The sequence below is a fragment of the Erythrolamprus reginae genome, chromosome 8 (assembly GCF_031021105.1).
Source record: "Erythrolamprus reginae isolate rEryReg1 chromosome 8, rEryReg1.hap1, whole genome shotgun sequence".
In the NCBI taxonomy this organism is placed as follows: domain Eukaryota; kingdom Metazoa; phylum Chordata; class Lepidosauria; order Squamata; family Dipsadidae; genus Erythrolamprus; species Erythrolamprus reginae.
This window is the reverse complement of record NC_091957.1, coordinates 25,634,662-25,661,935: the sequence shown is the minus strand read 5'-3', so window position 1 is coordinate 25,661,935 and position 27,274 is coordinate 25,634,662. Positions and strand designations below refer to the sequence as shown.

Below are 27,274 nucleotides of genomic sequence, written 5' to 3'. Positions count from 1 at the left end.
GGTCCTCTCCACTGCCCAGAGAGAGAAAGAGCCGCTGTGCTGGTGAGGGGCCGGTGGTGGTAGAGGCATTGCCGGTGACGTCACTTCAGTGTCGCTCTCAGAGACCATGGACGCCGGACAGGGCTGCGACGGCCGGTAAGGAGGCAGGCAGGGGGGGAGGGGGGAAGCCGGCTGTCCAGGCGCAAGGAATCCGGTGGGTGCGTGTGGCCGAGTTCCTCCCGCGTGGGCTTCCCAGGTGAAGCAAGCAAGAGAGAGAAAGAAAGCAAGAGAGAGAGAGAGAGAGAAAGCAAGCGAGAGAGAGAAAGAGAGAGAGAGAGAAAGCAAGCGAGAGAGAGAAAGAAAGAGAGAGAGAGAAAGAAAGCAAGAGAGAGAGAAAGAGAGAGAAAGAAAGAGAAAGAAAGAAAGAAAAACAAAAAAGAGAGAAGTCACTCTTGATTTAAAGCATATGGTAAAAAGCACCGAAATAATAACAGCCCACAGCCCTCATCTGTTTTTGGAAATGGTTTAAGAGTTTTCTCTCTCTCTCTCTCTCTCTCTCTCTCTCACACACACACACACACACACACAAGGGAGGGGGGAGATGGATGGAAAAAGAGAGGAGAAGTGAGGGGCAAAGAATGAGAGGAAGAGGGAGAAATGAGAAACAATTGAGAGAGAAAAGGGGGAGGGAGAGACAGGAGAGGTACCCAAAAATGAGACAATGGTAGAAATTTGAGTATGGATGATTGATTATTAAATATTGATTGACTATGGAATGATGGTAAAAGATATATTTAGGTGTTGTTTAATATTAAGATGTATTAATTCGTAAAATTGGATTAGAATTATGCAACTATATAGAATTACATAGGTAAAATTAATGGAAGATACATGATAAATAAGGGGATTATGATATGTACTGTATGATTTTATGACTTTGCATTATGAATTTAAAATATACTTGAAAATGTAGAAGATTGACGAGAGTTAATAATAGTAAATGCTAAGTGCCTGAAAATTATTTGAGCTTGGAAATATTGAATGAAATTATAGCAAAGTAAATATGGAAATATATTAATTGATGCATTGGTGTTCAGATAGATTTTCATAGTATTATTAGATTACTATAATACTATGATAAATATTTAAGAAATGAAGATTTTAAAGCATGGATTTATTAATAGTTGTGGTCTTTGCTGGTTGTCTTAGTTTTAATAGTAATAGATTTTGGTTTTGTTTTATTATTAATTTCTTTTAATAAAAAAGAAGGGATTTTTTTCTTATTTATTTATTTATATTTATTTATTTATAAATAAATGTCGCTCAGATACTATACTTTCCCGCCCACATCGAAAAGACATTAGAGGGAACATTGGTTGTGGTGACCTCCAATCATAAGCGTAGTGCCTATTCCCACAACATAGCTTTAAACTGATTGGCAAGAAGTTCAGAGGGACAGCCTCACTGTAAACACCTGTAAAATATTTTCCAAGGCGCCAGAATAGAAGCTTTAGAATAGAACAGAACAGTACAGAATGCAACATAGAATAGAGCAGAATAGAACAGAATAGAATTAGAGCAGAATGGAATAGAATAGATTTCTTTATTGGCCAAGTGTGATTGGATACATAAGGAATTTATCTTTGCTGCATTTGGTCTCAGTGTACATAAAAGAAAGGATTCATCAAGAATCATGAGGCACAACACTTAATGATAGTCTGGGTACAAATAAGCATATTAGGAAGCAGCCAATATAAATTGTAAAGATACAAGCCACAAAGTTACAGTCATACAGTCCTTCGTGGGAGGAGATGGACGATGAGAAGATTACTAGTAGTGCAGACAATATTCAATAAACTGTCCATAGTAACCACCTTTCTCCTGCTGCTTTCCTCTTTTCCCTCCCTCCCTCAATGTATATTGCGGTTTGGTTTTCTTCCTTTTTTGAATCCCCCCTCTTCCTTTTTTCTCCTCACCCGGCCCTTTTTCGCCCGCTTGCCCACCTGCTTGCATTCCCACTGTGCCGTTTTTTACGTTTGCACGCTCATCATCACTCTTTTTTTGTGTGTGTGTTTGTGTATGTGTACCTCAAATCTCAGCAGCAGCAGCAGCAGCTGCCCAGCCAGGTCCCTGAGCACAACCCTGTGGCCTGCGGGACTGTGGAGAGCCCTCCCCTTCCTGCCAGCAGCCCCATCGCAACGACGACGGGCAGCCTCAAGCAAGGTGGGTGGATGGACAGCTCGTCCTGGTTGGAGAGAGAGAGAGGTGGGTCTCGCCCCTCCCCCTCATTCCCCCCCCCTCCGAGAATCTTTGGGGGCCAAAGAGAGGCTGAGCCCCCACCCACCCCATTCTGCTTACTAGACGACAGGAAGGGATTGCTTGTCATCTGCAAAGACTCCAAAGGATGCAGGGAAGCCAAAATCCAATGACCTTAAAGCCCAGCCTTATTCCCCTTAATGCTCTGTCCTGGCCTCTTTTCAGCACCCAAGCTTGTAGGAGAAGCTGGGGTGCCCCCTCCACTCTTGGGAGAGGTGGTTTGAGGCATGCCCTCCCTCCTCCCATTCTTTCCCCACCCCCAATCAACCCCCGTCTGTCGCAGGCTGGCCCCCAGTCCTGCTAAGCTGCTCCCGGGCCTGTTTTGAGCATTGGGACTGGCAACCTGGCACTCTCTGGTGAGGAAAGGAGAGCTGCCAATCCTTCCTGGGCTGAGGGAGGGTCCCAGTCCCGCCTCGGCCATCTGGTGGGGGGGGAGTGCAGAGTGGGACTTTTGCATAGTGGCAGCTAGACTTCAGTTATCCTGAATTCGTGGTTTCAATTTTAATACAGTGGTACCTCTACTTAGGAATTTAATTCATTCCATGACCAGGTTCTTAAGCAGAAAAATTTGTAAGAAGAAGCAATTTTCCCCATAGGAATCAATGTAATGCGTGTGATTTGGGAAACCACAGGGAGGGTGGAGGCCCTTTTTTCTCCCAGGAGATTCCTAGAGAGGCCACATGGATGCTTCTCCCCGCCTTTTCTAGTCCTGTTTCCTCCCAGTAGATTCCTAGAGAGGCCCACGGAGGCTTTTCCCCACCTTTTCTGGTCCTGTTTCCTCCCAGGAGATTCTTAGAGGGGCCTCACAGAGGCTTCTCCCTGCCTTTTCCAGCCCTATTTCCTCCCAGGAGATTCCTAGAGAGGGCCCACAGAGGCTTCTCCCCGCCTTTTCCAGCGCTGTTTCCTCCCAGGAGATTCCTAGAGAGGCCCCACGGAGGCTTCTCCCCTGCCTTTTCTGATTACAGTTTCGGAGGCTCGGGTTTGTAAATGGAAAATGGTTCTTGAGAAGAGGCAAAAAAATCTTGAAAATCCATTTCTTATCTAGAAACGTTCGTAAGAGGTACCACTGTATTCGTTTCTGTCTGCCGCTAATACCATACTCTCCGCACACCCCCGGTCTGGTAGAGGACGGGCACTTTATATCTATTTTAAAACAAAGTAAGGAAATCAAAGTCGCAGAGACGCACACGCTTTGTGCTGCTATCCCCAGCCACCCACTAGGACCGTTTCCACACCACGTTTGGCCATCCTGTCCACCCCCTCCCCCTCCCTCTCCTCTCACACCTCCCCACTGTTGGATGGACCTTCCCTTCCATAGCGCTTCTCTTCCACTTTTGTCTTTCAAACCTGGGAGGCAAATATCCTGGTTCAGAACAATTGACTTTTGGGGGGTTGACTTTAAGTCTATAGAAGAAACGAGAGCTTAGCCACCTCCCCTCCCCTCATCCCTGGGGTGATCTTCAATCCCGCCTCACTAGGAAAGCTACCTTGGCCCCAGAGCAGCAAGCCCCCTCCTCCTCTTGCAGAGCTTTGCTTTTGCCCCCCAGGCCAAGCAGCTCTCGAGAAGGCCACCTTTGCCCCCTGGCAGCCAAAAGATTGCTAGCATTTGGTTTGTGGTCTGTCCTTTCTTCGGGTGTCTGGCCCTGCAGGTTTGCCTGCCTGTCCCGTCACTCTGAGGTCAAAATGAATGAGGGAAGGCGGAGGGCAGTTTCTGCAAGTTCCTCCATTGTGGGTTGGCAAAGAGGCTGTACCGAATAGAGCTTTCAGCTGCTGGGCCTTGGAGGGGAGCGAGGTGGGGAAGGCAGCGTCCGTTCGATTTGATGCGGCTCGGCGTTTGTAATTCTGCCTTTCTCCTTTTCCCCAGAAGAGAAGCCTAAAACAGATCCAGTATTAAAATCTCCTTCCCCTGCCCTCAGACCAGAGCCGAGTGGAGAGAGGAAAGAACAAGCGGGCCTGACTGCGGAGACCCCTCCCTGCCCAGAGACCTCCTTGGAGCCTCCTGGTCCCACTGGAGCCCCCTCCCTTGCAGTCGTGCCCCCCAGCAGGTCGCCACTTGCCTCGGGCTCGCAGGATGGGTGCGAACTGGCTTCCACGCCAGAGGAGGCTCCTCCTCCTCCTCCTTCTCCGCTTGCCAGGGCTGGGCCCTGCCTGGAATTGCCCAGCTGCCCCCTGGCGGAGGAGGCCGACCCAGAGAGATGTCGGGAGCCCTCTAGGATAGTGCCCAACGACTTGCACCAGACTCCCGGTGCTAACCTAACGAACGAACTCAATGGAGTTCCCGAAAGGGTAACGCTCAGCGAGAACATCCTGGAACTTGGCGGACCGAAGGAAGGTGTGCCGCCGGCCCTGGAACCGGCGAGCGAAGAACCGGAGGCCGAATGCATGCCGCCTGCAGCTTCCGTGGCTCTCCCCGCCTCTCCCTCGCCGCCTCCGAGGCCTCCCCACTCTCCCCTTGCCCTCCCTGTGGCTCTTGCCCCCCATTTATCCCCGTCTCCTCCCCGCTCACCTTCCCCGCCTCTCCTGCCGGGGGGTGCTCCTGCCGCCCTCCAGGGGGATTTGGACAGAGAGGAGCCACCTAAAACGACGCTGAGCGAAGACGCTCCCAACGCGAAAGACGAAGTGGAGGTGGACGGACGGACGGAAGAAGAAGAAGAAATAATAGAGGAGTTGGAAGAGGAGGATTTCCAGCGCTTGAGTGCCAAGACAGACCTGGACGAAGGTGGGTGAGCACGCGGGCCTTGGCCTTCCCCAGAATAGCTGCTGAGCTTGGCTCAGCTGCCCTCAGCATAGCTTTCTCTGGAGCTTGAGTCGGCTCAATACTCTTCGTGCTCAAAAATAATTAATGATGAGTAAAGATACTAATTGAGGAAAAGGCAAAAAATTAAAAGGCATGAGAGACTTCCCCCCCCCCCTTGGAATGTTAAACTGTAGTGGTTGATTTAAAAAAATGGAATGATGGTAGGTCCAGAAGACAAAATTAGATTTAGAAGAGGTAGCATTAAATTAGGAGCATATTTATTTATTATTTGTTTATTTATTGGATTTGTGTGCCGCCCCTCTCCGAGCACTCAAAGCGCCTCACAACATATCAAAACAATATACATATCTAAAAAATCCAATTAATCTAGCTAAAAAAATTTAAAAATAATATTTAAAATCATTCATTCCCATTCACACAGCAAGACATACTACACTTGTCAGCCAGGGGATTACGGTCTAATGGCCCCAAGCCTGGTGTTACAGATAGGTCTTTAAACTTTTACAGAAGGCGAGGAGGGTGGGGGCAGTGCGAATCTCTGGAGGGAGCGGATTCCAGAGGGCCGCCGTCCCCCCCACAGAGAACGCTCTTCCCGTCGGCCCCGCCAAACGACATTGTCTAGTTGAGGGGACCTGTAGAAGGCCGACTCTGTGAGACCTAACCGATCGCTGGGACTTATGCAGCAGAAGATGGTCCTTCAGCTAATCTGGTCCGATGCCATGTAGGGCTTTATAGGTCATAACCAACCCTTTAACACTACCTAAACTAAAGAGCTGTGTGTACAGAAATGATATAAAAATAATGATTATGGAAAAGATTTGGATAGTTTTTAAAGTATAGGGGGAATATATCATCAGTCTGTTCAGTGTGAGATGAATGCAGATAAAAAGCACTCGGAGAAAGATAAAGAGGGAGAAAGAGGAAGTAGAGAGTGAAGGAAGAGGAGAGGGAGTGGAGGGAAGTTGGAAAGGATAGAGAAAGGTAGAAGGAGAAAATAGAGGTAGAGGGAAGGGAATGTAACCAAATGAAGAAAAACAGACTGATGAACTGGTATAAAATAAGACACTGATATATAGGTGACTGGATAATGTATATAATTGTGTTAGTTATTGATGAATTTTAAGGGATAGATAGATAGATAGATAGATAGATAGATAGATAGATAGATAGATAGATAGATAGATAGATAGAAGAGATGGTTGGTAGGTAGGTAGATATATATATATAGATCTATTGATCTATTGATATGTATATGGAACTGTGAAAGAGAAAATAAAAATTAAAAAATGCGGGGGGGGGGGAGACTTCCTGCTCTGGGGGTGGGAAATGACACCTTTCAATCTGCTTTGCAGCCCCAACAGCTGCAGCTGCACCAAAGACGTGGAAGAAACCAAAAGAACAGAGCCAGGAAGCCGACGAAGGGCTGGAGGCAGTGGAGCCTGAGGTGAGTGGTGAGCCCTTCTGTGCCAGTAGGGGGCAGGATTTCCAAAGATGGGCACTGGATGAGTCTCCCCTGATGTCAGCCTGCTCAACTGAAATGGGCTTCCTCCAGTGGTGGAATCCTGCCGGCTTATTGACCAGTTTGGTGATTGCGCGGGCACACAACAGTTTTACGAAAACTTACCTTCCCACGTTAACTGCTGGGGAAAAACACAGCTGAGCCGCAGCAATCCACACTAATCAGCTGAGAAGATATAGGTCAGTAAAGTGCAGCAGGCCCAACATGATCGTCGGAAAATCCAGTCCGGTCAAACCTGTAGAATCTCCCACCCTCCGGCTCCCTCCAAAATGATGGATTTTGTGGATGGGTAGAGACGAGTGAGGAAGAGCTCGGATCAGTCTGGCCAAGGGGTTAGGTGGATTGTGGGACGTGGGGGTGGGGTCTCCCAGCAACCCCTAGTTGTCTGCAGTGGGGAGTGAGTTTTTGGTTTTCCCCTTTGCAAAGAGAGGCTGCTGTGCTGCTTGCTGGGACAAAGGGGGCATTAACTTGGGCCCGGCCTCTCTCTCTCTCTCTCTCTGCTTCAGCCTCAGGCAGAAGAGGCCCTCGGAGGGGAACAGATCCCTGAAAATGAGCAAGAGGCCGGGACTCTCAGCAGGGTCTCTCCGTCCGACCTGAAAGTAGCCAACGTGACGGAAGAAAACGGCGAGCAGGAAGGAGGAGAGTCTGTCCGCAATGGGGCCGAGGAGGCTCCCGAGACGGAAGGAGGCTGTACGGAGAGTGCGAGCGAAGCCCCTGCCTGCCAGCAGAAGCCAGGTAGCCTCCATCCTCAGCCTGGTCTCCGAGCTCAGAGAGGGGAACTCCCCAGGCAGCCCCTCCTTCCCCCAACCTCACGGGAACAGAGAGGGCGGTTCCAGGGGGAGAGGGAGCAAGGGGAGGTCTGAGCCATTGACAACCTGCATTCTGCAGAACCAAGATCTGGAATTGGGCTGAGCCCGATAGGCCAGGTGGTTCAGGTTTTTTGTCGTGATTTCCGAGGGTGAGGAAGAGGAGGGTTGCCTTCCTCTTTTAGAGACACCTGCCCCCACCAGATGATTTGGCTGCTGCTCCACCCCTTGCGTTCCAGCTCACTTGTCATGGTTCAGGTAACATCCAAATTTAAATCAGAGTCCAACTCAAAACATTCCTCAAAAGTTCCAATTTATTGCTGGAGCCCTCCTGGCATCTACACTGGGGAACCCGAATCTGAGCTTCCCACCCAGTTGAAAGTTTCACATCCCTCGTCCCCACACCCACAAACCTGTTAGGTTGTGTCAGTGTGGCAACTCCTCCTTCTACTTCCGCCCAGGTGGGTGGGCATAGGATTGCCTTGGACCACTCGAAAGAATGCATCTCCTCCCTCATGAAACTCGCAATTTCCCATCAACATCAGGCCTTCTTAAAATTAATTTCATATTGGATTTGTCTTGTATTGCTGTTGCTGTGAGCCGCCCCGAGTCTGCGGAGAGGGGCGGCATACAAATCTGATTAAACAAACAAACAAACCTTCTATAGGTAGTGTAGCAAGCCTTCTGCACCGGCTTCACACAAGATCTGGAATTGGGCTGTGCCTGATAGGGCAGGTGGTTCAGGGGTTATTTTTTTGGGGGGGACAGTCCTGCCGTGGTTTCAGAGGGTGAGGAAGAGGAGGGCTGCCTTCCTCTTTTAGAGACACCTGGCCTCCACCAGGCGGCTGCTCCACCTCTGGCGTTCCAACTCACTTCGGAACAAAATCAAGACTTTGGGTGGGCTGCTGTGTGTGTGTGTGTGTGTGTGTGTGTGTGTGTGTGTTCCTGCTCTCCCTTTCAAAGGGACCCAGGGGATTCCAAAACGGCCTCATTGGGAACTCAATGGTGCCTTAGGTGCACCGTCTCCGGCATCTTCCCAATGTATCATCATAACCGTCATCGGGAATAATATTTATTATTATTGATTAGACTTGTATGCCACCCCTCTCCAGGGACCCGGGGCGGCTCACAACATACAATGCAAAACAATACGTATACAAATCTAATAGTTAAAACTATAAACAAAAAAACCCATTAATTTAAAAAACAGTCAATTTACTCAATCACACACACACACATAACATTAATGGTCAGGAAAGGGGGGGGCAGTTACTAGTTGCCCCACGCCTGGCGACATAGATGGGTCTTAAGGTTTTTGCGGAAGGCGAGGAGAGTGGGGGCAGTATGAATCTCTGGAGGGAGCTGATTCCAGAGGGCTGGGACCGCCACAGAGAAGGCTCTTCCCCAAGGCCCTGCCAAATGACATTGTCTGGTTGACGGGACCTGGAGAAGGCCGATTCTGGGACCTAATCGGTCACTGGGATTCATGCGGCAGAAGGCGGTCCTGTAAGTAATCTGGTCCGATGCCATGTAGGGACTTGCCAAAAGTTAGCTGTTGTCAACCGGGCAAGGGAGAGAAAAAGACCTTTGGTGTTTTTGTAGCCGCTTTGAAAGGGGGACTCCAGGGCAGCCGGGATGGTTTCTGTTGTGACTCGTCTGTGGTCCCGCACAGCTGATCACATATTCCGAGGGCAAGAGACGGGTGTGGACTGGTACCCTGGGCCAGTGTACGTGGCACCTAAGTCTGATAGCACAGAGGTCGGAGAGGATGTGGTGTCAGAGGCTGAAAGCCAACCAGGACCTTTTGCACTTCTGCGTACTCTGAATGACTCAGAAGAAAAGGAGGAGCCTCTTCTTGATGCTAGAGTACGCAGAAAGTGTCAGAAGGCATGAGTGGCTGAGCAAGAGGTGGTCTCTAGAACAATTAGTCCTTTGGCTATTTAAGGGTGAGGTTCAGAGCAGAGGTCAACTTTTCAAACATTCCAGATGCCTGCTCTGATCTCTCTCTTGTATTATTTATTTTGAATTACAAATTGAGAAAGTGTAATCTTTGTCCCTGGGCTTCCTGCCGACTCAGAGTGAGTCATGTTAATGAGAGATGTGCGATCAAAGAGAAATATTTGGGAGTTTGGTTTTCTGTTTGAGAGTCTAATGAGCAGCTGACACCTAACGGACTTATTCCTTGCTTTTTTGATGCATTTTAAACATCCAAACATCTCTGCTACTAAGCTACATTGGTACCTCTGCTTACGAACTTAATTTGTTCCGTGACCAAGTTCTTAAGTAGAAACGTTTGTAAGAAGCAGCAATTTTTCCCATAGGAATCAATGTAAAAGCTAATAATACGTGCGATTGGGGAAACCACAGGGAGGGTGGAGGCCCTGTTTCCTCCCAGGAGATTCCTAGAGAGGCCCCACAGAGGCTTCTCCCAGCCTTTTCTGGCCCTGTTTCCTCCCAGGAGATTCCTAGAGGGGCCCCACAGAGGCTTCTCCCAGCCTTTTCTGGCCCTGTTTCCTCCCAGGAGATTCCTAGAGGGGCCCCACGGAGGCTTCTCCCAGCCCTTTCCGGTTAAAGTTTTGGAGGCTCGGATTCGTAAGTGAAAAATGGTTCTTAAGAAGAGGCAAAAAAATCTTGAACACCCGGTTCTTATCTGGAGGCGTTCTTAGGTAGAGGTACCACTGTATTTTAATTACATGCTTAAATCTTGTAAAATCCGTGTGTGTGTGGACCTATTTCTTGGGGGGCTCATCGCTGGGACAGAACAGTTTCATTACCCATTTTGGCCCAGACCTTGCAACTCCCAGCCCACCCCGCCCCACTCGTTCCGTGAGCTTGGCTGTGAAGAGCAACGTTTCTGCCCCTACAGAACAGTGGAAGCCTGTGGACACTGAAGGGAAGAAGCAGTACGACCGGGACTTCTTGCTGGACTTCCAGTTCATGCCCGCCTGCATCCAGAAGCCGGAGGGGCTGCCGCCAATCAGCGATGTCGTCCTCGATAAGGTCAGGAGCCTGTGAGTCAGCTGGGCACTAGAGGAATGGACCACCACCACTACGCCCTCCCACCCTGCTTTGTCACCTTTGAGCCTCCTGAATGGGAGGGATGGACGTAACTCTTTCCCCTCTTTCTGGCTGTTGCAGATCAATCAGCCCAAACTGCCTCTTCGAACGTTGGACTCTAGGATCTTGGCCCGGGGCCCAGACTTCACCCCAGCCTTTGCTGATTTTGGAAGACAAGTCCCTGGCGGGCGGGGCAGCGCTGTAAGTGGAGCCTCAGGTCACCATTTTGCCATCTGCGCATGGTCAGTCGGGTGCATTCGGGACACACGCTTTGGATGTTTGGGTTCTGCACTTTTTCCCCTTCCTTCCCTCCAGCTTTCCTTGCCTTTCTTGCTGTGGTTCCCCAGCGCTCTGCTCTGCTCTGCTGTGTCCTTCCTTCCTTCCTTCCTTCCTTCCTTCCTTCCTTCCTTCCTTCCTTCCTTCCTTCCTTCCTTCCTTCCTCTGTCTCCCTTCCTCCTTCCCTTCCTCCTTCCTTCCTTCCTCTGTCTCCCTTCCTTCCTTCCTTCCTCTGTCTCCCTTCCTTCTTCCTTCCTTCCTTCCTTCCTTCCTTCCTCTGTCTCCCTTCCTCCTTCCCTTCCTCCTTCCTTCCTTCCTTCCTTCCTCTGTCTCCCTTCCTTCTTCCTTCCTTCCTTCCTCTGTCTCCCTTCCTCCTTCCCTTCCTCCTTCCTTCCTTCCTCTGTCTCCCTTCCTCCTTCCTTCTCCCTTCCTTCTTCCCTTCCTTCTTTCTCCTTCCTTCCTCTGTCTCCATTCCTCCTTCCCTTCCTTCTTTCTCCTTCCTTCCTTCCTTCCTCTGTCTCCCTTCCTCCTTCCCTTCCTTCCTTCTCCTGCCTCCCTCCCTTCCTTCTTTCTCCTTCCTTCCCTCCCTCCCTCCCTCCCCCCGAACCTCAGACCTCCCTGGATGTTTCTCCAAGATGCTGCTCCTTCTGATGCCTCTGCTTTTCCTCCTTGGACTGAAGGCAGCCCGGAAAGTGAGCGGGGAGGGCAGTGGTCCATGCAGAGATCAGCTGTATGCTCAGGGGCCACAGACTTCCCCCCTCCCTCTTCCCCCCCCCCCAAAAAAAAACCTTCCCTGGTACGGCTGCCTGGGCTGAGTTGCTCCCCTCCTTCCTTCGTTCCTTCAGGCCTGCAAAGTGCAGCCCCCACCCGGACTCCCCTCTGGCACTCGGTGTGGCACCCCAGCATGCCCTTTGTTGGTCTCGTCTCACCCGCAGCTGAGGAACCTGCAGATAGGGGTAAGGCTTCTCGCTACCCCCACTTCCCCCGTCCCCAAACCTGGAGCTTTCGGCTTGCCTTTCCTCTCCCCACCCCTCCTTACCCTGCCAGAGGAGCCCCGACTCCACGCAATTAGTGGTTTACAACGTATCGGCCTTGCGCTACATCAGGGCTGGGGGCAGGACGTCCCCCGCAGATGGCATACTGGACTTGAGGGCCTCAGCTGGATCCACCGTAGGCCTCTCTCCACAGCCCTGGGTTAAATTGAGGAGTCCTCTTGAGCCCAGCTATCTAGTTGCAGTCCTGAGAGCCATACTGGGGGCGCTGTCCCTTGCCTGCTGCTCTGCCCCCATGCCCTGGCCTGAGAATCCAGGGGATGGGCAAGATGCTTTGCTTAGGGAAGGCCTGCTCCATCCCTAGGCAGCAGTCTGGGTCATCGCCCCCTGCCTTAGAGCAGCAGGGCCTTTACCCCTGGGGCAGGAGGAAGCTGCAGGCAGGCTGGGGCCACGACCTGATTCTCATCCACCTGACGGGCAGGGGGCATCGTCACTCATCTCTTTCTACTGAGGCTTTGCTGACAGGGAGCCGCAGTTTGAGTTCCAAGGAAAGAACAAACAGAAACCAGCATAAATATGGTTAGAAACTGGTTAGGACAATTAACCAGTGGTTAATTGCCTCCAGAAGTTGTGAATGCTCCTAGAAGCTTTTAAGAGGATGTTGGATAACCATCTGTCTGAAGTGGTGTAGGGTTTCCTGCCTGAGTAGGGGGCTAGACTAGGAGACCTCCTTGTTGTTCTTGTTGTTGTTAAATATAATTAATGAAGCTTTACCTATTCATCCAGAGAAGCCCTTTCCCAATCAGCATATGGTGGGAGGAGAGTTGAGCTGCAGTGAGCCCACCTGTCCAGTGGGCCCATTTTGCAGGCCTCCCTCACAGATGGCATGCGGAGCCATATTAGAGGGCACACGAGACTTTGCCATGTTTCAATTCCAGTGCACTTGCATGTGCTGGCCAGCAAATTTTCGACAGTTTTGCCCTCCGGACGCTTCAGGAAAACTTCTCCGAAGCCCCAGAGGCAAAAAATCCCCCAACAGACAAACCGGAAGTTTGGGAAAACACACTTCTGGTTTGCTGTTGTGCTGTTTTTTTGCACTCCGGAGGGTTCAAGGAAGCTTCCTGAAGCCCCAGAGTGCAAAAAAACAGCACAGTGGGCAAACCAGAAGTGTGTTTTCTCAAACTTCCGGTTTGCCCTTTTGGGCATTTTTTTCACTTAGAAAGGCCTAGGCACATGCGCAGAGTGCAACGCACAGGGGGGGAGCTCATGCGTGGGAGGGAGGGAGGGAAGAGGTGTGGGCATGTGCATGCACGCTAGCACACCCACCCACACCCGTTTTGGCACGCGAACCAAAAAAGGCTGTGTGCATAAGCAAAGCGCATGAATGGAAGGCTGTGAGCATGCACAGAAAGCATGTGCGCAGCCAAAGTGAGCTTGCGCGCAGTCACATTTTCCGTGCTGGCTGAACCGGTAGGGGAATCCCATCTCTGGTGTCCATGTGAATAATACTGCGCCTGATCCGTTCGTTGATCTCCCAAGTCTTGGTCAGCATTAACCGATGAACTCCTCAGCAATGTTCCAGGGAAATTCTTTTGTGGATCCGGTTATTTGGATTGGTGCATAGGCAGGTCGTACAGATGGCTGCTGCAGTGCTGGTCACGTGCATGTTGGAGAGCACAGCAGGCTTAGTAAGCTGGAGGGGGGGGGGGGGAAAGCAGAGGGAAGATTTCATCTCTGCTTCCCCAGCCTGAAGCGGTCCTCCTTAGGCCTCGCTGGGAGCTTGGTTTTGTGGCTGGTCTTGAAATGCACATTGCTCTTTTTTCTTTTTCCATGGCAGCCTATCCTGTGATGATGATTGCCGTGTTTTAGTGGCACTGCATTTAAAATGATATCTTCCTCCCACCTCCCCAGCATTCAGCCTAATAAAAGCAAAAAGCGAACCTCTTTCCAGAAAAGGTTGATAGAATTACAAAGCGTCTCTCTTCCTCTGTGGAATCCTTAAACGGGTTTGAGTCATTTCAGAAAGAAACCGAGAAAGGGGTGGGGTGTCCCGCAAACAGCAAAAAGCAGTTGGGACAATGTGGGCAATCAGACGTCGTGTCAGGGTTCCAAGTAAATGCACCCATAGCAAACAGAACTCCGAGGCAGGTACATTCTTCAAGAGAACAGTTTTATTGGACATACATGGACAGATTATTTACCGGACCATCTTCTTCCTCATGTGTCCCAGCGGCCAGTCAGGTCCCACAGAGTGAGCTTTCTCCAGGTCCCGTCAGCTCAACAATGTTGCCTGGTGGGGCATAGGGGAAGAGCCTTCTCTGTGGTGGCCCTGGCCCTTTGGAACCACAGAGATTCGCACTGCCCCTTCCCTCCCCACCTTCCGCAGGAGTCTAAAGACCCATCTTTGCCAACAGGCTTGGGGCCACTGAGACCAACATCTAACCCCAGCAGACGAATGAATTTATGTTTGATTGCCTGAATATGAGTGACTGGGGTTTTTTTTTTAAGAAATTGGGGGTTTAGTATGTTTTTCAATTTTAGATTTCTGCATGTTATTTATTATTTTGTCGCGAGCCACTCTGAGTCCGAGGAAAAAAGGCAATATAGAAATCAAATTAATAAATAAATAAGTAACTAAGTAAGTAAGTAAGTAAATATAATATTGGCACAGGTTGGTGAAAACTGACTGGATATTCCCACGGTTTTCACCAAGTAGAAGCTTTTTTCCCCTTTCCCAAACAATTAGTCAAATGATCCAATCAAGGTGTTGGTTCGGTTGCCTGGTAAAGTTGCTCCTCCTCCCTCTAGCCACCTGTGGGAATGTCCTTGGTTCCCAAGAGAAAGAAATTTGTTTTAACTACAAACCCCAGCTATCTCTATCCCCCCCACCCATGCAATCCCTCAGCTCCAGGCTTCAGCCAGGCCAGCTTCAAGGTCAACACGTGGATTGAATTCCCCATTTGTGGAATTTTTAAAAAATACACTGCTCAAAAAAATAAAGGGAACGCTCAAATAACACATCCTACATCTGAATGAATGAAATATTCTCATTAAATACTTTGTTCTGTACAAAGTTGAATGTGCACAACAGCATATGAAATTGATTGCCAATCAGTGTTGCTTCCTAAGTGGACAGTTTGATTTCACAGAAGTTTGTTTTACTTGGAGTTATATTGTGTTGTTTAAGTGTTCCCTTTATTTTTTTGAGCAGTGTATGTACACATTCCATCTTCCCTTAAAAACAGTGTGCCATCTGGGTACAAATATCTCAGTGGAATAACCCATCAAAATTTACAACAGTATTCCTTACATTAATATTAATGCTCTGATCTTACAGTTATAATATTGAACACAGTAAACCTATTCATTTCTCCCATTGGTGAAATCTACTTACCTTTCTTACTGATTTGGAAGTGCACACAGCCATTGAACATGCTTTTCCACCCTCTGCGCATGCGCAGAAGTCTTTGCGCATGTGCAGAGGGTTAAAAACAAAATGGCGATGTCCAGGTGGGTGAGCAGAGCCTCATGTTGCTGCCGCCTCTGGTTCTCTAAACCAGTGTTTCCCAACCTTTTTTGAGCCGCGGCACATTATTCATATTTTCAAAATCCTGGGGAACACTGAACTGGGGGATGGGGGGGGCGCGGGGGGGCTAAAGAAAAGTTTGGACAAAAAAAAAATCTCTTCCTCAATTTCACTCTATTTCTCCCTCCCTCTTTCTCTCTCTTCCTTCCTTCCCTTCTTTCTCTCTCTCCATCCCTCTTTCTTTCTTCCTCTCTTTTTTGCTCTCTTTCTCTCTTCCTCCTTCCTTCCCTCTATGTCTTTCTCTCTCCCTTGCTCTCTCTCTGCCTCTCTTGCTATCTCTTTCATTCTCTCTCTTTTGCTCTCTTTCTGTCTCTCTTGCTATGTCTCTTTCTCTCTCTCTCTCTCTGTCTCTCTTGCTATCTCTTTGTCTCTCTCTCTCTCTTGCTATCTCTTTCTCTCTCTCTTGCTATCTCTTTCTTTCTTTTTTTCTCTCTCTCTTGCTATGTCTCTCTCTCTCTCTGTCTCCCTCCCTCTTTCCTTTCTATCTCCCTCCCTCTTTCCTTTCTATCTCTCCCTCCCTCTTTCCTTTCTATCTCTCCCTCCCTCTTTCCTTTCTATGTTTCTCTCCGTCCCTCAGCGGGGGCAAAGAAGGAAGGCAGGCTGCAGAGGGCACCGAGGACAAGAGCGCTCGCTCGCTCCCTCGCCCTCTGACTTCCCTCCCTCGCTGCTGAAGGGATGAGCGCGGGCACGCTGCAAGAAGGGTTTTTTTGCTTTTTTTTCCCCTTCCCCCGCCTCACGGGAGAGAGTGAGAGAGAGAAAGAGCAGCGCCCTGTCGGTTCCGAGCGCAGCCAGGGAAAGCGGCCTCGAGCCGAGTGCGAACTGCGGGATGCGGCAAAGGACTCCTTGTCAACCAAAAAATGGTGGGGGTGGCAAAGGCAAAGCCTGGGAGGCGGGGAAGGGAAGAGCGGGAGACCCCCAGACAGAACGGCTGAGGGGAAGGAAAGATGGAAGGAGGGAGGGATTGAGAAGCGAAGCCAGGGAGGGCTGAGAGAAAAGGGGAGCGGTGCGCGCGAGAGAGGGGCGGGGCGTGCATTCCCGAAACAGATGGAGAAAGCCCTCTCTCGCAGCGAAAGCGCTCCCAGCCAGGGGGCTCCGAGAGAGGGCTGGGAGTGCTTTCGTCCCGAGGAGCTGAAGCTGCAGCCGCCGCGAGAGAAGTCGCGCCCCAAGGCAGGGGGCGGCGGCGGAGGAGAGGGGGCAGATTGGGCGGGGAGCTTGGTGGCACACCTGCCTGTGTCTCGCAGCACACTAGTGTGCCGCAGCACACCGGTTGGGAAACGCTGCTCTAAACCACCAGCAGCTACCGGTACACCCAAACCAGTAGGATTTCACCACTGATTTCCCCCCCTTAACATACCTTCTAATAAGAATGCAATAATAATATTAAACATAATAATCCTAATAGTCATAATAACAATCATATTGTTTACATCTATATTTTAACATATTTTCTCTCCTTCGCTGATCTTGTTTTATTTCAGACTTCCATTTTTATTCTCTAGCCGTTGATGAAATAAATAACCATATCTCATAATATTCCGTTTGTTCTCTCTCCTTAATTGCAAGTGTTATTCTCCAATGCACTTGCAAGGAGAGTCCAGGATGGGTAATTCTTCAGTCTAATTGGTAGGGACTGAGTTTAATTTAAATATTAGGCAGGTGCCGCCCCCTTAGCCCTCCAGTCTTAAAAACTCAGTCGCAGTAAAGGGACTTTGAGTTTTTGCTCTACCAATAGTATTGGTTTGAGAGGTTTAGGCTTTAAATGTTATTTGATGTTTTTTGATGTATTGATTATTATTAAATCTGTCTTTTTCTTTCCCCTTTTTCTCTTAGGTGCAGCTGGGGGTTTCTCCTCAGGCAGCTCTGGTTTCAGACCTCCAGTGGGTCTAATCCAGTTGACTGCAGCTCCTCCTTGTCTGTGAACCCACACAAGGGCCTGGCTTGTGGGTTCAGGAGTGAGCGCCCGGGGAAACTACCTCCGAGGTAGACTCCGGAGGAGAGGAGCCGGTTGACGCCGCGGGGGGGTCCGCCCTCCCCCGTGGCGAATAAACCAAGGGGAGGGGGCGCAGAACAGGCCTCGGAGGACATCCGCGCCCCCCCCCACACACCCCCGCCCCCCCCGATCGCCCCGCTCACAACGCTTATGAAATCGGGCTGATTTCGCTGCCCGTGGCACAGCAGGGAGCCTTCTGGCCGTTTGCCTGTCAGTTCCGACGGCCATGTTTGTTGGAGGCCGATGTCGGAGGTTTCGTGCCCAAAGTGTTTGCGGTTGCCAGGGCAACCGGCCGGCGGCCATTTTCTTCAAGGAAAGTTGAAAGCGAGGCGGGGCTTAGCCGGCCTGTTTGGGCGCGCTAATGTTACAACTGGAATCTGCCCTAGCTACACGCAGGCGCAGTGGAGCAGTTGCCTGTCATTCTGCCATTTTCTGGTCAGAGCAGTTGAGGAGTTTTGGCCTTGATTTCTTTCTGTCTCAGGCAATCTCCTTGTTTTCGTGGCAATATGGCAGATCAGGCGGGCCAGTTGGTGGAGGAGCCCTCTGCAGGGCCTAGCACTCCAAAGGAAAAGCCCCAGAAGGCCAAGGTATCTCAGGGGGCCTCGCTGAGGGAAGCAGAAAAGCGCATCCGGGCCCTGGAGAAGCAATTGGAGGCTTCTCAGAAGGTAATGGGCCCTGTTCCTTCTGCCAGTCAACCCGGTCCTTTGATGGCCTCCCCCACGTTCCTGCCAGGGGTTGTAGGCTCAGCCACGGAGAGAGATTGGTCTCCAGAGAGAGTGAGGCTGCCAGCACCCAGGGCTGAGAGACAATGTGCTGCAGGACTGTCTGCATATCCAGCCTTTCCAGCACCCCAGTCTGGCCAGGCAGCCACTTTTACACCTACAGCTGCAGGCCTGCGCAGCTCCAATGATGCCTGGCAGAGCATGCCTCAGTCCTTGCAAGACCTCATTGCCACAGCTTATACCCAGGGTGTGGCGGTGGGGACTCAACAACATCAGCAGTCTCCAGTGGGACTCCCTCCAATGAGGTCTAGAGACCCCTGGACTGCCCCTGTCACCCTCTCCATGGAAGGCTCAATGGATGAGGAGCGGTCATCTAGAGACGATTTCAGTGGGGCTGAGGATGAACTTTCTGGTGATGAGCAGCCCCCTGAACCACCCAGTTTTCCTGGACTCTTTAAGTCATCCCTTTTCAGGGTTCTTTTGAATAAAGCCAAGATGACCATCGAGCAAGCAGGTGAGGGGGACCAGGCAGCGGCTTCTGAGACGGCCCAACCGGCAGGGGGCCTATTTGTCTTCCCCAAGCAGGAGACGGTCCACATTCCGTCTTCCCACCTGTTCAGAGAAACTATCCAGCGCCCGTGGGAGAACCCAGCCGCCGCACAGGGGCCATCTAACCTGGATCGCAGATTCTATACATTTGACCAGGCGATGGAGGACCTGCTGGAGTTTCCAGTGGTGGATAAACCGGTGACGAGCCTGGTGTCCAATGCCCTGGTTCCCTCAGAATCTCAGGAGGGTCTCAGAGCAGAGGACAAGAGAGCGGAAAATGTGGTGCACAGGACTCACCAGATGGCGGCCTGGGCTCTGCGAGCCGCTTCGGCGGCATCGTTCTTCAATAGGGCCACAATGCTCTGGATCCAAGAACTGCAATCCAGGGTTAATCCGGAAGATACTAGACTCCGCCAGGACCTCAACAAACTCCTGGCGGCCACGGAGTTTTCGGCGGACGCTACGGTCAACGCCGCCAAATTTGCTTCCCGTGCAATGGCCTCCTCTGTGGCCTCCCGTCGGCTCATTTGGCTCCGGAGCTGGCAGGCGGACGTTAAGTCCAAATGGAGCCTGGCATCTGCCCCATTCAAAGGCAAGAAACTGTTTGGGGAGGTCCTGGACGACGTCCTCGTGGAGGATAAAGACAAGAAAAAGGTCATGCCTAGGGCAAACAGGAAGCAGGATAGGAGATTCACTCCCTATCAGAGAAGGCAGTCCTTTCGGTCTGAGCCCTCCTCGATGGGCACCCAGGCGTCGAGGCCGTATTTTCAGAGCTCATTTGGCCAGGGGTCCTTTCGGGCGGATAGGTCTTTCCAAGCGGACAGGAATAGATCTTATCAAGGCCGCCGCCCCTTTAGAGGAGGAAGCAGAGGCTTCAAGAAGTCGAAGTGACTCCGAGCTCAGAGGCTGTCTGGGCGGAAGACTGATGTCCTTCCATGCAGCATGGGCGGCGACGTCCTCAGACCCTTGGGCGGTATCTACAGTTGGCCAGGGCCTGAGAATAGAATTCTTCTGCCCTCCACCTCACAGGTTTCTCCCGTGTCGAGTTCCATCAGATGGGGAGAGAAGAAGACTCCTATTCAAAGAAGTCGAGCACTTACTGGACATTGGAGCTATAGAGGAGGTTCCCTTGACACAGCAAGGCAGGGGCTTCTACTCGGCGATCTTTCTCATTCCCAAGTCGTCGGGGGGAGTGCGGCTGATTCTGAACCTGAGGCGCTTGAACCTCTATGTAAAATACAGGAGGTTCAAGATGCACTCTCTCAGATCAATACTGGCAGCCATCCGCCACAGAGACCTCATGTCCTCCATAGACCTGAAGGAGGCATATCTCCATGTCCCAATATTTCCTCCTCACAGACAATTTCTCAGATTCTGCATTGCCGGAGCACATTTCCAGTACAGGGCGATGCCCTTTGGCCTATCATCAGCCCCGAGAGCATTTACAAAGTTGCTGGATGTCCTTATGGCGCACCTCAGATGTCAGTCGGTACGCCTCATGGCGTATTTGGACGACATCGTGATTTTGTCCAGAACACCGGATCGGGCACTAAAGGACCTACACTTAACCATACAGACCCTGGAAGACCATGGTTTTTCCATAAACTGGGACAAAAGCCACCTGACGCCCACGACTCGCCTGGCCCATTTGGGGACGACGATAGATTCCGAACTGGGCGAGGTCTTTCTGTCACGGGACAGGCAATCTACAATCAGGAGGTTGGTGAGAGAGCTGCGCCTCCAGCAGTACCCAAGTCTGCTATTCCTGTCCCAGCTCCTAGGGACGCTAGTGTCATGCATTGGCATACTGCCGTGGGCAAGGTTCCACCTTCGACCATTACAGTGGTTCCTTCTCCCCTTTCAGAAGCAGAAATCGAGCCATTCTCGCAGGAAGGTTTTCCTCAATGCCAGGGTTCGCAGATCTCTCCGGTGGTGGGTGTCTCCAGCCTTGAGCAGTGGTTCCTCCTTTCTGGACAAGGAATTCCTCACGGTGACGACCGATGCGAGTCTGCGGGGGTGGGGAGCACATCTTTCCTCACAAATAGCCCAGGGCCTGTGGTCGCAGCAGGACCTTTACAACGTCAACATAAACTTCTTGGAGCTGAAGGCAGTGTCACTGGCCCTCCACAGCTTTGCTCACCTGGTGAAGGATCAGCACGTATTAATTATGACCGACAACGTAGCCACGCGTTCCCACATCAACCGACAGGGGGGAACTCGGTCAGGGAGGCTGATGGCAGAGTCGGAGTCTCTTTTCAGGTGGGCAGAGACCAATCTGGCATCGCTTTCAGCGGAACACATCTCTGGGGTGGAGAACGTTTGTGCAGACTGGCTCAGCAGGGAGACACTAGATCCAGGGGAATGGCAACTGGAACCCGGGATCTTCCTAGAGATCACCAGGAGGTTTGGGGTGCCAGTTCTGGACTTGTTTGCAACGTGTCTCAACTCCCAGCTTCCCCGCTTCTTCTCCCGATTTCCATCCCAGGGAGCGGAAGGAGTGGATGCTCTGCGCCTCAGATGGCCTCCGGGTCTTTTATATGCGTTTCCACCGGTTTCCATCATTCCCAGAGTAATTCGGAAAATATTGCAGGAGCAGGCAGAGGTGCTGTTGTTGGCCCCCTTTTGGCCCCGTCAGATCTGGTTCGCAGACCTGATGCAACTCTCAATTGCTCCGTCATGGCGGATTCCGGACCACCGAATCTCCCTCTTCCAGGGGACCATGTCACACCCGGAGCCTCAGTGGTGGCAGCTAACCGTGTGGCGCTTGAGCGGGAACGTCTGAGGAGTCACGCTCTGCCAGACACGGTTATCGATACTATACAGGCTGCCCGTAGGCCTTCTACCAGGAGGATCTACCAGGCCACTTGGGAGGCCTTTTCTAAGTTCTGTGCACTACGACAGGTGGAGCCTCAGGTAGCTTCTCCTCCTATGGTACTGACATACCTGCAGGCAGGTCTGGACAAGGGCCTCGCCCCGAATACTCTTCGTCGGCATGTGGCTGCTTTATCCAGTATCATTACATTGGACAGTCATCGCCCCTTGAGCAAACATCCATGGATACGAGACTTCCTGAGAGGGGCGGCTAATCTTAAACCGCCAGTCATTCATCGCTTCCCGTCATGGGACCTGTCCTTGGTGCTTCACTCCATCACAGCACCTCCATTTGAGCCTCTACGGCAGGTTCCTATACGGCTGTTGACTCTTAAGACTGCCTTCCTGGTAGCCATTACGTCTGCCAGGAGGGTCTCAGAGATTTCGGCTTTGTCTACAAGACCGGACTTATGTCGCTTTCATCCGGACAGAGTGGTCCTTAGGCTGGACCCGGCTTTCTTACCTAAGGTGAATACCACTTTTCACAGGGCACAAGACATCGTGCTACCGGATTTTTGTACACATGGAACTCACCCTTTAGAGTTGAGGTGGCACAAGCTGGACGTGAGGAGAGCCCTTAAAATCTATATTCGCAGGACTCAGTCCTTCAGAGCTTCAGAGGCCTTGTTTGTATCCTTTTCAGCACGTTCTCTGGGGTCCAGAGTTTCCTCCCAGACCATCAGCCGGTGGCTCCGTGACTGTATATCGGAGGCGTACAGAGCTAGAGGTTCGCCGGTGCCACATGGCATCACTGGACACTCGACCCGCAGCGCCGCCACCTCGACGGCATGGAGGACACAGGCGTCTTTAGAGGACATTTGCCGGGCGGCCACTTGGGCTGCTCCCTCAAGCTTTATAAAGCACTATCGTATAGACTCTTATGCTTCATCAGAGGCAGCTTTTGGGAGGAGGGTCCTACAGGAGGTTTGTTCCTTTGCCGAGCCACTGGTCCAGCCTTCTCCCTCCCTCTAAGTTTTTCTTGGGCATATCCCATCCTGGACTCTCCTTGCAAGTGCATTGGAGAAGGACCGTTGAACTTACCTGAACGGTCTTCTCGATGCACTGCAAGGAGAGTCCAGACCCACCCAGTTCTGGACCAGGGGCCATGTTATGGTTTAAGGTTCCTTTCTTTGAAGTTGTTGTGTTTTTTCATATGGTTCAATAAATGTGTTGGACTTTACTGCTCCTTCGTTTTAATGAGACTGGAGGGCTAAGGGGGCGGCACCTGCCTAATATTTAAATTAAACTCAGTCCCTACCAATCAGACTGAAGAATTACCCATCCTGGACTCTCCTTGCAGTGCATCGAGAAGACCGTTCAGGTAAGTTCAACGGTCCATCTATTCATTTCTGCACGTTCTAATATTTTTCTAATCACATTCTCATCATTAGGGATCTCGTCACTTTTCCAGTTTTGTGCAAATACAATTCTAGCCGCAGTTAATATGAAGAATTTCCACAAATGCATAATTAAATATGCATTTGTGGAAATTCTGTATGCCGGACACCTTTGGTCTTGGGCTCCTGATCGCCCCAGTAGACCTTCTGGATGCTGGTTTGATCAGGAAGCTGCCAGCGATAGGATTTCATCTTCGTTTCCAATAACCTTCCGTCTTCCAAGTCCAAAATCCTTCTGGTGACAGTTCATAGGAACATCAAAAAAGAAAGAGGGCAAACCATCCACGAAGAGCATTTGTCTGTGACTGGAGTGCAGGTTGTTTCCCTCCCATTTTTAAAAAGCCAGATGTGATAGCCTGGACGACTCATTTGTTTTGTCTTAGCTGCTGAATGTCGGGCCGCGGAGGTCTCAGCCGAGCCAGAGGAGGGAGCCCAGGAAGATCATCACGGTTTGCGTCAAAGAGGACGTCCACCTGAAGAAAGCCGAGAACGCCTGGAAGCCGAGCCTGAAGAGAGAGACCCAAGTGGAGGACCCCGAGAACATCAAAACCCAGGTGGGGCGCATGGAAAGACGTTGAGGGAGTGGCCCTGCAATTGGCGCACACTTAAGAGACAAGGACACCAATGCAGGGGTGGGTTCTAACTTACCTCACGGGTGGTTCGCTTCCTCCCATGCTGCGTGGCTGCACCTCATGGCGCACATGCACAGTCAGTGCCGAAAAATCCGAAATAAAAAGCAAAAAACATGATGGTGGCCATGTGCACAGTGATGGAAACTCTGCTTCTGTACATGCTCAGAAGAAAAAATATTATTTTTTTAAAAAAAATTAACCCCCCACCCCCCAAAAAAGAAGCCAAAACAAAGATGGCAACTGCATGCACAGTGCTGGAAACTTGATGTCTGCACATGCTCAGAAGAAATAAAAATCCATTTTTTAAATTAAAAAAAAGCCAAAAGCAAGATGAGTGACCAAACGCACAGTACTGGAAACTCTGCTTCTGCTCAGAAGAAAAAATAAATAATTTTTTAAAAAGTTAAAATTTCCCCTAAAAATGGAGCCAAAAACAAGATGGCGACCGCATATAGTGCTTTCTTCTGCCTTGTTTGCCAGGGGAGGGGCTGCTGGTGCTGGATGGGCTCTGCAGACCTGGTTGTTGTTGCGTCCCGTCCCTTCATCACCTGCCCAGACCTCAGCAGGAATAGAGGGCTTGGAATGGGGGCGTGGGGATCCCCAGGAAATTTCTTTCTTGGCTGGCTGTCAGGAATTAGTGGCAGATGCGTCTTCCTCTCCTCCTCCCCTCCAGGAGCTCTTCCGCAAGGTCCGCAGCATCTTGAACAAGCTGACCCCGCAGATGTTCAACCAGCTCATGAAGCAAGTGACTGACCTGACGGTGGACACGGAAGAGAGGCTGAAAGGGGTCATTGACCTGGTGTTCGAGAAGGCCATTGATGAGCCCAGCTTCTCCGTGGCCTATGCCAACATGTGCAGGGGCCTGGTCATGGTAAGACCCGGCCAAAGGAGGTCAGGGTGGGGTCAGGGGAAACCCTCTGGGCTCAGATCCTACATCAGAATTCAGAAGTGAGCTGTCAGGACCCTATTGGAAGACTGCCATTCTGAAAGGGAAGGGTGGGTTCCACTTACCTTCGCCATTGGTTCTCATCGTGACATTTTTGCATGTGCGCTCACAGTCCGCTCACACACAGATGCGTTTCCTCATGCTATTTGGCTTCCGCACATGCTCAGTAGCTAGCACAGGCTTGAAGCACAGCTGAGGGGTTGATCATCTGTGCTTCGGGCGAAGAAATAAAGGTCAGTATTAACCCGAGGGGTGAGGGCCCTTTTATAAGCAGTAGGACAGGGAGAACCTTCAAAACAGTAAAAAAAATCACCAAAAATTCCCCAAAAAAGATGGGGACGCCCACAGGCCAGCACCAGCTGTTAGGTGATAAGGAGTTAGCAGATTTACCCTTGAGATACAAAAGATGTATAGAGGAAACGTGAAGGTAGCAGATACCCAGCTAATATTCCCGAGATATGAGCAGTACTCCAATAACCAGACCACATACATTAAATGTATAAATATTATTTACATTGGGCAAATATCATAATCAGTAACATTCCTATTCATTCACAAATACAGCAATCAATATTCTCAATACATATACAGTACAAACCTCAATCAATATACACTGCTCAAAAAAAATAAAGGGAAGACTTAAACAACAGAATATAACTCCAAGTAAATTAAACTTCTGTGAAATCAAACTGTCTATTTAAGAAGCAACACTGATTTACAATCACTTTCATTTTGTTGTCATCACATTCAACTTTGTACAGAACAAAGTATCCAATGAGAATATTTCATTCATTTAGATTCTAAGATGTGTTATTTGAGTGTTCCCTTTATTTTTGGAGGTGTATATACAGATTAACATTAGAACACAATAGTTCTTACTACACATAGCAGTCCTTACAATAGAATAGTCCCGAGTCTATGGAGAGGGGCGGCATACAAATCTAATAAATAAATAAATAAAATAAATAGACAAACCAGCATAAAATCAAAGAAATATCAGGGAGAGTCTCACAGCTCCAGGCTCCAAGAAAGAGAGACGCTGCTGACTCCCTCTTATAGCTGACTGCAACACCAGTTCTTAAAGCAGTATTGTGCTAATTCCTTTAACCATACATTGCTGGCTTAGGATATATATTGGAAAACCCAACTAGTTATACACACAGTACTAAGACTGACCAAACCGAATCCATGATGCCATCGTGACATCACCAGCGGCGTGCCAACAGTTCAGGCAATCTGGTCCTGTTGGGGTCACATAGTTTGCATGCTTTTGCTTGGGAGCTTAAAGGGAGTGTTGAGTTCCTATCATATGCAGCGGCGTCCCCTGGCCCAGTCCCAGCTGGGTATATCCAATGTTGCAGTGTTCTGAGGATCCAAGGAGTTGGGCGGCTTATAAATTTAATTAATTTAATTTAATAAATTAAAACTGTTCTCACCAGCCTACCTCAGGCAATTTTCAATACACCTTTCTGGCATATTTACAGATGGATATGGGGGTTCAGGGTGGAGGGGGAAGGGTTGAAAAGTGGAAAGTTAATCTAACAAAGCTTTGCGCCTGAATTTTCAGACCCCAGCGCCTGACTTCTCCCCAATCCCTCTCTCAGTAAAAGTGGAAGCCCCTTTTCAGAGCTCTTACTTTCTTGGGAAGTAGTTGGGGCAGGTCCTTAACCCGGGCGCTGTCGAACTGAGAGGGCAAGCGCCAATGGCGGCTGCAGGCAGGCCTCCTCCTTCATTCACACCTCGGCCTGCTCTTTTTCCCCCCCTTCCTTCCGAAGCTGAAAGTGCCCATGGCTGACAAGCCCGGCAGCACAGTCAACTTCCGCAAGTTGTTGCTGAACCGTTGCCAGAAAGAATTTGAAAAGGACAAGGCTGATGATGACGTCTTCGAGAAGAAGCAGAAGGAGCTGGAGGCCGCCACCACCGTGAGTGTAGCCGAGGCCTCCCCTACCCTTCCTGCATGCGGAGGTTGGCTGTTGCCTGGAAGAGCTGGGATGGTGCAGTGGTTAGAGTGCAACACTGCTGGCTCCTTCAGCTGACTGCTGGCTGTGGTTCAGCAGTTCAAATCTCACCACCAGCTCCAGGTTGACTCAGCCTGCCATCCTGTTGGGGGAGAGTTTTGCGCACCAACTAGCCACAGTTCACAACTAGTGGTACCTCTACCTACAAATGCCTCTACTTACGAACATTTCTAGATAAGAACCGGGTGTTCAAGACTTTTTTGCTTCTTCTCAAGAACCATTTTCCACTTACAAACCCGAGCCTCTGAAACTGTAACTGGAAAAGGCAGGGAGAAGCCTCTGTGGGGCCTCTCTAGGAATCTCCTGGGAGGAAGCAGGCCCAGAAAAGGCAGGGAGAAGCCTCTGTGGGGCCTCTCTAGGAATCTCCTGGGAGGAAGCAGGCCTGAAAAAGGCAGGGAGAAGCCTCTGTGGGGCCTCTCTAGGAATCTCCTGGGAGGAAACAGGCCCAGAAAAGGCAGGGAGAAGCCTCTGTGGGGCCTCTAGGAATCTCCTGGGAGGAAACAGGCCCGGAAAAGGCAGGGAGAAGCCCCTGTGGAGCCTCTCTAGGAATCTCCTGGGAGGAAACAGGGCCTCCACCCTCCCTTTGGGTGGAGTCGCAAGCATTATTTGCTTTTACATTGATTCCTATGGGGAAAATTACTTCTGCTTACAAACTTTTCTACTTAAAAACCTGGTCACAGAACGAATTAAGTTTGTAAGTACAGGTACCACTATACCTAATTGAAGTCTTCAATAAAAAACAGTGCAGCATGTTTTCTTGTAAAAATATATTTTACTTTTCTTCTTAGCAAAATGTTTCTCTAAATAAACTTATCACAATACTATCCACCACTGCAAACACTGCAAACCACTAAGCACTA

The 27,274-nt window shown here is 50.2% G+C and overlaps 1 protein-coding gene across 9 annotated transcripts in view; it reads left to right on the top strand.

Moving 5' to 3' along the window:
- The window catches only part of EIF4G3 (eukaryotic translation initiation factor 4 gamma 3), a 104,076-nt gene that overhangs the window by 56,380 nt on the left and 20,422 nt on the right, over window positions 1-27,274 (top strand). For 5 of the 9 annotated variants that reach the window (XM_070759376.1, XM_070759375.1, XM_070759371.1 and 2 more), the window contains 10 exons: window positions 2,079-2,202; window positions 4,160-5,014; window positions 6,406-6,497; window positions 7,079-7,307; window positions 10,245-10,378; window positions 10,517-10,636; window positions 11,557-11,667; window positions 23,202-23,372; window positions 24,124-24,321; window positions 26,172-26,318. In XM_070759376.1, the coding sequence (XP_070615477.1) occupies window positions 2,079-2,202; window positions 4,160-5,014; window positions 6,406-6,497; window positions 7,079-7,307; window positions 10,245-10,378; window positions 10,517-10,636; window positions 11,557-11,667; window positions 23,202-23,372; window positions 24,124-24,321; window positions 26,172-26,318 (2,181 nt within the window). The remainder of the gene's footprint in view (window positions 1-2,078; window positions 2,203-4,159; window positions 5,015-6,405; window positions 6,498-7,078; window positions 7,308-10,244; window positions 10,379-10,516; window positions 10,637-11,556; window positions 11,668-23,201; window positions 23,373-24,123; window positions 24,322-26,171; window positions 26,319-27,274) is intronic. The other 4 variants (XM_070759378.1, XM_070759374.1, XM_070759379.1 and 1 more) reach the window with 2 other exon arrangements.